Source organism: Egretta garzetta, unplaced genomic scaffold (assembly GCF_000687185.1).
Source record: "Egretta garzetta isolate BGI_Z169 unplaced genomic scaffold, ASM68718v1 scaffold523, whole genome shotgun sequence".
Classification (NCBI taxonomy): Eukaryota; Metazoa; Chordata; class Aves; order Pelecaniformes; family Ardeidae; genus Egretta; species Egretta garzetta.
This window is the reverse complement of record NW_009259177.1, coordinates 1,081,916-1,092,367: the sequence shown is the minus strand read 5'-3', so window position 1 is coordinate 1,092,367 and position 10,452 is coordinate 1,081,916. Positions and strand designations below refer to the sequence as shown.

General features: G+C 39.3%; 1 protein-coding gene across 1 annotated transcript in view; it reads left to right on the top strand.

Annotated features, from left to right (window-relative positions):
- MPPED2 (metallophosphoesterase domain containing 2) overlaps positions 1–8,107 on the top strand; it is a 103,526-nt gene extending 95,419 nt beyond the window's left edge. The window contains exons 4-6 of the mRNA XM_009635580.2: positions 1,990–2,105; positions 4,756–4,869; positions 7,989–8,107. Of these exons, the coding sequence (XP_009633875.1) occupies positions 1,990–2,105; positions 4,756–4,869; positions 7,989–8,107 (349 nt within the window). The remainder of the gene's footprint in view (positions 1–1,989; positions 2,106–4,755; positions 4,870–7,988) is intronic.
- The last annotated feature ends 2,345 nt before the right edge of the window (positions 8,108–10,452 follow it).

Sequence of the window (10,452 nt, the reverse complement as noted above, 5' to 3'; positions counted from 1 at the left end):
AAGAGTCATTAATTGACAGTGAAAAGTTCAACCTATGTGCTGCGTGTTTGTTTTTTTAAGCAGCTGAATGTTTAGCCAAACCATATTTTAACTTTTAACTGCAGCCCTGAAGGTTATGATAATCTTTGATACACGAAAACCTAGGAGCTTTACAGGAAAGGAAATGTAGATACGTGTTTCAGAAAGGTCAGTCATAGAAAAGCAGAAACGCTTGTGATTTAGTTAAAGCGAAGAGACATGCTTCAGTTTTAATTCAGTTACATACAAGCCCCCTGTGAGGTACGCTGACCTTGCTTTACCACATACGAGCTTTTTTAAGTGTTTCCGTGGGTGCAGAGTAAGCCAGCAGCGAGAGGTGAAGCTTCATTGCTGTGCACGCGAGGAACCCATAGCTCACGTAAAATGTTTTGACGAACATCTAGTTTTCCTATCTTCTGTGAGCGTTCATCCAGCATCCAGGAGGTCTGCTAGGTTGAACGAGTCCCTCTGTGTGTGTGGTATAAGCCTCAGTTCAGTAGGAGTACGTGGGATACGTCTCGTATTTGTTACTAAGGCACCGGTGACCTTCCTGCTCCTATATCAGCAGCGCCTGCTGTTTTCCTATACTGCCGATTGTCAGGAATTCAGACCATACGTATAACTGGGTGTAATCTTAATTGGTCAAATTATTGTCTCTGGAAAACAAAATAATTACAAAAAAAAAAATTAGAGATGTAATCTCAGCAGAAAATTTCCACTTAAATGCATATTTGAGACTGAATAATACATAATTTAGAGGGTGCAGAAGGCAGATTACATGAAATGTAGCTCTTAATGTTCTCTCGCTTTTTAACAGGTGTGCTTTTATTTAAGGTTGGTTTGTGGTTGGTTTTTTCTCCCAATTTTTATTTTTTATTCTCAGAACTGCCATACACAGAAGACCGCAGGAGTAGCTTGAACTCTCAGAAAGATGCCCCCAAATGACTAGGGCTAGGACAGGAGTATCCTACCTAGAAAATGAAGCAACCCAGTCTAAATCTGCTGCCTGGGCTCTAGGAAACACACAAACGGATAAAACCTCTTAAAATTAGTATACTAACAGCTGTATAAAAAGTTGTTAGTAACAGGTGTAAATATTATAGTATCTCTTCAGAACAAGTGCTCCTACGTGATAAGGAGGGACTTTATTATAATATACCTGCAGCAAAATGATTCAGTTTGGCTGTTATGCATTGAAAAAGTACTCCTGCAAGGTCTGCTTTTCATTACCATGTGCCTGGGTCGATGGATAAATCAGTGTCGCTGAACAACGCTATGCTATCATGGTGGAGACCAACGTTCTCTGTTTTCCTTAAGAAATGCTAAATGAATTTTAAATTATAAGACCTATTGAAAAAGTCACCGTGAGGCTCAACATTGTGCCATCAGGACCTCTAGGAGGACCAGAAGTTCAAAGCCAAGTTATGTGACAGTGTTCTGATGTTAAAAGTGCTAAAAGGAGCAAGTTTGAGTTTCGTGATGTCCTGTAGCACCGAGGGTGCTTGTAACTGCGGCATGGTACAGCCTTCCTGTTGAGCTGTTCCCCGCTAGCTGCCCTGGGCTGTGAGAGGTGGGCTCTTGCCTCCAGAAAACTGTTGAGGTTTTTGCTTGTTTCGGTAGGTAACATAAGGAAGGAGTTCCTATGTTTGAACATCCCCAAACTTTGAAAAAAAGGCTTTCAATTTAGACTGTGTTATTTTAACTTTTTTCCCTTTCTCTCTAGTGAGTAAATGCCCCTGGGGCTGAATACTCCTAAAGTACAAAGAGAGCATAGGATAATATTAATCTAAATTCAAACATATAGATAGAGTATGTATGTATTTGAACCAGTTTGTTTTAGAGGCGTCCCCTTCAAAAAGGCTGTCTGCAAGTCATTTCTGAAGCACAGAAATTGTTCTAATACAGAAAAATTGTAGAAGGGAAGAGTTTTTTATTTCACACTGATGCAGTTCATCTTCTTTTCCCCCAAAGGACACCGTGGTTTAATGGATGGGGCTTTAACCTACCCAGAGGTCAGTCTTTGCTAGACAAGTGGAACCTTATTCCTGAGGGAATTGATATACTAATGACACACGGACCTCCCCTTGGTAAGTGAAACAAAAGCTGCGTGTGATTTTTTGCATGAGCATTTCACTGTCAAAATGAGAAAATTTATTAATGCTATAAACTGTACTGTAATCACACCCTAACTCAAAACAATGAATTAAAAAGCCTTTTCGGAAGAAATGTAAAGCGATGATTAGGCTTACCAGATCTGTCAAACTTCCAGGTGTTTTCTCAACAAAAGCTAAATTTTTTTGTTAGGGAAGATCAAATATCTGACTCCATAGCCATTACCTTTCGACATTTTATTTAAGAACATCTGAAAAACAGTTTCCGATCCCATATGATTTTTCAGAGATCAACTAAAACTTTTAAAACGTTTTTGCACTACAATGATGTTTCCTTAAAGTTTTGGAGTATGCAGTCAAGAGTTCAGGAGTATGTAGTCACATATTGTCTTTGATAATGTCCTTGTAAACGTAGAATATGTAACAGTAATTTTAAAGATACTAATTGGTTTATAGCAAATTTGTGAAGGAATGAAATTATGTTCTCAGATAATTGTTCCTTACTCAAACTAATGACAGGTGAGCACAAGTCCATGAATGCATAATTTGTTTTTTCATTAAGTAGTTGAAGTTTTTCATTTAGTTAAAGTTTGCTTGCCTTGTAAATGTAACTCACTGATCGCCACTTTAATTCTAAGTTCTAAACTAAATTCTGATGGTCTCAAAAAGACGCTAGGGTGATCATTCAGCAGAGGCAGGAGTACTCAGTTTTGGCGTATTTAGATAAAGCCCATGCTAAAACCATTTGAAAATTCCCACTGTTTTTTCCCTATCTTGTACCCCACAAGATAGTATTGCATATTATTTACTGCTTTTCTTTAAGATGTATGTGGCAAGCAGTCTAGGACCATATTTTAAATATTTCAGTTGGTTTCGCAACAACTGTGCATCTGCCTTTTACGAATATGGCTTTATCAGGATAAGAAAGTGTTGGCCTCTTCTTCATTACCGTTAGTGGACTGTGATTTTGTCAGAGTTTTAGTGACCTCTTGAAGTCCAAGGCGTCAGATCATCACATAGTCACATGTAGTCTCTGACTTTTGAGATGGTAATGAATATAAAAAAAACTTGCCAGAATTGTGAGGTGCCATTACAAAACAGCATTGAAGTGCTACCAGTCTGGCTCAGTGCTCTCATAGAGCTGCTCGGCGACCGTGGAGGCAGGGATTAATGCATGCTTATGTTTTGTACCACAGTTAAGAGTCAGCAATCTAAGCAGAGCTGAGGAAAAAAAAAAGTCCAGAAAATTTCTGACCAGTAATGTACTTACCACATCCCAGTTACTGTTTTAATACCACTTAGAGAATGTTGTAAGACGATCTGCAAATCCTCTTCAATCTTACTAGAGCTACCAGCATGCTGCTTTGATGAAGCCAAATACACCATTCCCTGCCAGTGGAGTGCACCAGATATGAAAACCAACGCTTTGAATAGCACTCTTTTAATCTGTTTATTTTCCCAAAGAAGCAAAAAAAACCCCACAAGCATGTTTATAATGTTTCCTGGGTGCTATTTTAAATGGGTTGCTAATCCATCTGCTCTGAATTGGGTTCATATAGAAATACTGTGATGCTGAAGACACTAATGAGTGCTTTAATTGATTAGGCGTACTTGAATTTTGGTTTTGACGGAGGCAATGAAGTTCAATTGCAAAAGGTTGGCACCGTATTTTAACTACAGATGCAGATTAGGTGTTATTACTGTGCCTAAAAGGAGGGGGCCTAAGTCTCAGCCTGCGTGATAATATTGACAAAGTGCTGCTTTTTAAATTACATAAATATTCAGGGAGTTAGAACTGTAACTGGACTCTTTGTTCTCTCCAAAATTCAGTCAAGTTCATGTTGCCACATATTTTTACTAACTGGGGTAAACTTGGCACGGGATGTAATTACTTTAAAGTTAGTAGAATGGTGCTACAGTTGGATATGGCTCCTGATTTACCTTTTACTCCTCATTCTCCTTGCCCTGCTGATCCTTATCAGTGCTAGTCCAGGCAGCAAACTTCTGTAATAACTGATGCCAAGTTTTGTGCACTTTCCCATGTTATCCCTAGGACTGACTGGCAGTGTAGTCAATTAGCACTAGCTTGTTGGATGCTATTTTGCTACGCTGCTGCTTATTGGTGACCGGGGACTCAGAAGTTAAGCTGACATTTGCAGACCGTGGTCCTCTGGAAGTTGTGGGAGGCTGTATTTTAAATCTTTGGGGTGGCAGAAGTATCAGGTTGTAACTCAGCTGATCTTTCAGAGGTATTTTGTGTCTGGAGTAGCCACCTTAGCCGACTTGGGAAGCTGTCGGCTGTAAGAGCCAGGGGAGAGGGAAGAAAAATCTGCAGCAGTGCCAGGAATAAATGTCCCAGGGATCCAAGGTGGATGATGAGTTTAAACCTATAGTTTAAAAAACCAAATCACATCCAGAAAAATATTAATGCAGGTGGAGGGAGGAAATCTTAAAGAAGACAAAGTGACAGTGAAACATTTCTTAAAAGCCATTGTGTGCTTTAATGGAGAGGTTACGACTACAGATAATGTAATAAACCTTCCGTGAGTTATGACTTCCTGAAAGACTACATGAAACCTTACCTGAATAGAGAAAATTAGTAGTATTGATTGCATTTTGCCTTCAGGTTTTCGAGACTGGGTTCCAAAGGAGCTGCAGAGAGTGGGTTGTGTGGAGCTGTTGAACACGGTGCAGAGGCGAGTAAGGCCCAAACTCCATGTCTTTGGTGGGATTCATGAAGGTAAGGAGCAGCGCTACTCCTCTCTTCCATCTCAGGCTGGTTTCAAAGACGCTCATTTCGATGGTGTGTTGCAAAGGATGGACGATGGCATATTGGACTAAAGTCGGTAGGGAATTGAGGGGAGCAACTGCATGCACAGCACTTCTTAAATTTATGCCAGAATTAAAACAGACTGTTTCAGGAACATGTGCTACATTTAGGCACCTACATCCTTCACTGTGCAAAGGTTGTTCTATATAGGTAATTTGAAAGCAATTCAAATTTTGACAAACTTGGTTAGAGAAACAGATGAGATTCCCCGCACTTGCCAGCCAAAATGAAAATTATCCCCATTATTCCAAGTGCTGGAGCCAAGAAAGGTGCTGCAAAAAAAAAAGAAAATGGAAGGCAACTTACTGTCTGAGCTCACTTCCCTCAGCGTATAAGGAAAATCAGAAAGGAGGGCATCGTGAGTCAGACATCGGCAGGAGAGGTTGCCAGAACTCATTTTGCATACATTTCTAAAAGCATCCTGTAATACAGTTTGTACTGTGTATGTTACCTTCCAGCAGTCTCATACTTTAGAAGAGGTATTTCCTCACTGTCAGTACCAGATCAGGCAGAGTGGGAAGCTTCAGAAACAATAAGCTCAGTTCGTGGCAGTGGAAGAGACTAGAAGATTAAATCCGTTTTGGAGGTACTTAAATATTTAATACAATTTTGTAGCTTTCATGTGGCTGAGAGACAAACACTAGGATTTCTGCCTGAGAGAGAGTGTAAGACTATGTGACCCTAGAACTCAAAATTACACATTAAATGCTTTATATTGTCCCCCCTGGAGGTTTCTCAATTGACTCTAATTAGGTTCTCCATAGGCTTAAAGATTTGGAGGACTTCATAAAAGAAAAATAAAAAAAGGACAGCTTTCTCAACTAGTGGTGTTGGTTTTTCTGAAGCCCCTGTGACTTCATGCAATGAGTTTTATGCCTGGTATCTGTAAATAAAGAGTTTATAATGGAAACATTGACATGACCTTAAGTATAGTGGCATGAGTACCAGCCTTTTAACGCACCCAGGAAAAGACTGGATATTTCATATAAATATTAATCCTTGCATACAGCATGACTTCCAGCTAAACCATGTAAATTATCTACAGCCTTTGTAGGCACATTGGATGATGAAACTTCTAGTTGTAATAGTGCAAAGTAGTGGGAGAGGAAGGTATTTTAATGTGCGAGACCGTTATTGTGAGAATGCACTGAGGAACCACATGCAGCACCTTGCATTTAAATCTCATAGGAAATGTGGTAGCACATACTAAAACTGAATGTTCAAATACATTCTTATAAGAATACTAACAAAAAAGTTACAATCCCATTTAGTGCTTACGCAGAAGACATGAGAATGACTTGTTTCAGTACAGAAAGAAATAGCCAAGTGTTAAGAGCATTATCTTACAGTGCAATTAATTATCATCCAACTCCAGCTGAGATGAACATGCCCTACATTCCATTAAATCAACGGAGGCTATACACACATTTTGGTGATACAGGTTTTTTTCCTGGTTGATAAGCAAGAACATCCGCAAACAAGTTTTTTCCCACCCTGAGATGATCTAAATCAAAATTGCCAGTCTAAATAAATAAAGTAATACAGGCAGACAGTGCAGCAATTCTGAAATGATTATTCTTTCTGATAGACACTGTGGGTAGCTGTATTTATCTTAGCTTTCAGACAGCGGTGATCTGTGCTGTATCAGAATGGTTTAAAAGAAAAACATTTTTCCCCTGTGGGTTAGTGATGGGAAGTTCTCTTCCTCCATGAAACTGATTTTTTAATTTTTTTTTAAAGTACATTTGGTGCCAAATTCTTCCTAGATTTTTTTTTTCTAGCTTCTTTGTTAGCTTTCTGTTGATGTCAGCTGAAAACAGTGGCAAAGCTTCCTCTCACCTTTTGCACTGGTGGAACTGGAGCCACTATCTCCTTACCCATGAGAGAATGTAAGAGGGAGAGCTTCTGCCTTCTGAGTATCTCTGTACTTCTGTTAATCATTTGTTTTCCCACATCACATTTGCTGAATGAGGGCTCAGGTGTGACTCAATTCATGGGTCATTATAGTTTGCTCCATGTGCCCAAAAGTACTGGAGTGCACAACCCTCTGTTATGTCCTATTCCTGTGTGGCAAGTGGGAGAGAAGATAGAGGCCAGCAGAGAAAGAGCATTGCTGCTGGCTCCTCAGGTGGCCATGGAACAAGAACGTGGCTGGCCAGATGTTTAGAAGGTTGAGAACAGTCTTCAGCATCCTGAAGCTGATGCCACGGTGTTGTTGAGGAGTCAAATCCTTGGGATGCTGAAAAACCTGTGATTCATATTCGCTGCTTCTTGGTTTTTTATTTGGGAACGAGTTACCAAGATCCCCTCATAATGAAAAGCAGTCATCTGTTTAACCTTCACCTCAATTTTCTGCTTAAGCTAGGGGTCGTCCATTGACTGCCAATGTTCTGTTGTGTTTATAGCTGGAGATTCCTTAGTCATGATTTTCACTGGTAGATAACTTACATACATATTTTGAAGTAAATACATACGTATGTATATTTTTAACCTGCTGATGAGTTTCTGAGGTTTCACAAGCCAGTGTGAACACCAGCTTGGCACTCCGGTGACGAGGAACTAGATGATAAGGGCTGGCATGGGGAAAGCTTACCTGGTGAGGTTCATTTCCCAGAGAGGAGCTTCTGGAGGTGAAACCAAAGTTACATCTAAGTCTTTTGCTCCTGATTGGTGGTCTTCTTATGACAGACAGGCATGCAAATTACTGATCGCTAATTAAGTAATTAGAAAAAGTACATGTGTGGTTTTGTCTCTGTTTCTGCTGTATCCAATTGCAACAGAGGATTTTCCGTGAGGGGAAATAAGTTTGTACATAAACCAAAAGCATCAGTTCTTATTTCAAATACAGTACATTGTATGTTTTTTTTCAATCAAGCCTTGGTGGTAGCTTTCAAGAGCTTGTATCATTTTGAAAGGATTAAGGTAATTTTATTCCAAAGCATTGATCCCAGAAGAAGTTTTCAGTGCCGTTGCCCATGGGCAGTACCGTTTGTTTGTATTACAGTAAGTGTGACACGTTCTCCCTACAGGTTATGGCATTATGACAGACGGTTACACGACGTACATCAACGCTTCCACATGTACAGTCAGCTTTCAACCAACCAACCCTCCAATTATATTTGACCTTCCAACCCCTCAAGGATCATGAAGCACTACTGCACATTTGGAACTGGGGAAGGTCTATAACTGCCATTTTCTAATTATAAAACTTACATTCTGTTACATGTTTATTTCAAAATGGGAGGGGGGGAGAGTTTGGGGGAACCATGGGGGTTTTGTTTTGGGATGGGGCTTGGGGTTTGGTTTTTTTTTTGTAAATTGCTGGTACAAAAGAAACAAGAAGAAAAGTTAGAGGTTGTGCTTTCTGGAAATGCAGCATTCATTTTAAATTGATAAAGCATTGTGAATTTGTAAAATGAATTTTGTTTTTCAATAAATTTGCCATTGTAAATTGTTATAGTGTTCTCAAAAGGACAGCCAAGCTTTCTTTTAATAAGTGAGAGACCTTATTTTAATATTATATTATAAGCTAAAAAATAGGCAGCATTTAAAAACACCCAAATTTGCACAACTTATGTTATTGTCGGGGTTTTTTAAGTGTCTTCTTTTTTCCCTAGGTCTAAATGTTAGCTTTTCATCTCCATTTATATCAAATTTTTTTTAGGAGTGCAAACAATATTTTGGGGTCCATTTACCTCTTGATATGTGTGCACGTACTGAAACTCGTTTCTATTTCCAGTAGAATGCAGCAAGGGGAAAATAGACTTTTCAGTTGTTTGTCTCTACCTGCTTTTATACGTTAAAGACTGATATAGATAGCCACAGCCTGTATGTGATATCTACCTTTTATTGTTTGTTTTTAAGTTATTTTAGCTTTAAAAGACTGGGGGTGAAAGCTGCAAAGAGCAGGTATTTCATGCAGTAAAAAAAATGTAAATGCGGACTCCTTTTAAATATGAATTTATATATATATGTATTTTTTGTGCATTATAACTAAGGTAGGATTTAATATTGCCAGTATAGCATCTGCAAAATTATGCTGTACAGCACATCTAAATTATGAAGGATGTGACACATTTTCCAAGTGCTCAAGGCCTTCAAGAGCCCGAGTTAAATCTTTGTCGTAGTTCAGGCATGTATAGAGTCAAATGGATACAATCAAGCCTAACTAAAATAAGGCTTAGTTGTCCTTTATATTTAAATATTCTTCTTGTCTTTTTATTTCCTTTTTCTTATTTTGCACTGTGTGTAAATGCAATCTTCCTAGCACAAAATATTGTTGCAGATAGTTATTTCTGTTCTACCACTGTAAATGCTATTGGGCTTTGTTCTGTTTTATGTTACCTTGTTAATGGAATTTAGAAAAGCAGTTGTTTCTTTAAATTTATTGTGATATTATATCTAGCGGCCTTTATATGCAAATAAAATTGCAAGATTTTTAAATATGTGGTTTAAGGGAATTTTGCATTTTTCTGTGGCATTAAGAGTTGGGGGGGGTCAGTGATAAGGGTAAGTAAGAACTTTTCTATTTCTCAATAAATTTTTATGGCTTACCATTCATAGGATGTCGGCTGGGTCAATAAAGCACTCAGACTTCTCCTTCCGTTTCTCTGCCATCCATCTTTCCATTCCTTTTAGACAGAGGACATTTTGTCTTCAGATGTTGTAATTCAGTGCAACCAAGTTTGCGCAGTTAAGCCTTGTAGGATGCTATTCCAGACGACGTGAGCAAGAATTGATTAGGCAGTAAGCTTTGTACTTCCTCGCTTGGCCATTAGTGCCGAGCTGCAGGTGCCTTATGCTCATCCACTGTGGTTTAAGAAATGAATAGTCATGGATGAAAGATGTCACTTCTTTTTGTGGCTATGGCAGGATCCACCGCCAGCAAGAGAACTGCAGGGGCGCATGGTTCAGTGTATGCCCGTAGGGTGGCAGAGGCAAGGGGGCCGGCTGGTATTGCTGCAATAGGGTTACGGGCATAACAGCAGAATCTTGTTCGAAAGGAGAGGCCGTGGCTGTGGAAGTCCAGTTTCAAACACGAGAAGTAAGGCTCTGTTTTCATGAATCTGCACCTGTAGCACCATGAAACAAGACCTGGAGAGCCACAGAGGATTCCCATTTGTCTTAGCAGGTTGTTAACTTTCGACATTATTTTGATACAAAGGTTATAGACAAGAAATTCTAGGCTCTTGCAGCAGGGTGTGACTTAGAGGCCTGCTGGTTATGTATTTTGATGCAATGCGTGTTACACATAACTATGGAGGTAGGCTGAAACGTTCAGATTTATAAGGCTGCTATGCCAAAGTCTTCTCTGGGAAAGAAGCTGCTGTACCTCGTAAATCTAGTTCTTGGTTTTTATGTGGAATTTCTTGTCAGAATAGACAGGCACCTTCACTCTTTAATGATATCTGCCCTGCTTTGCTTGCAGTTCTCGTTATTTTATCAATTGAGCCAAAGGGAAAGAAGTCACCAAATACCAGTCCTTCCTTTTGG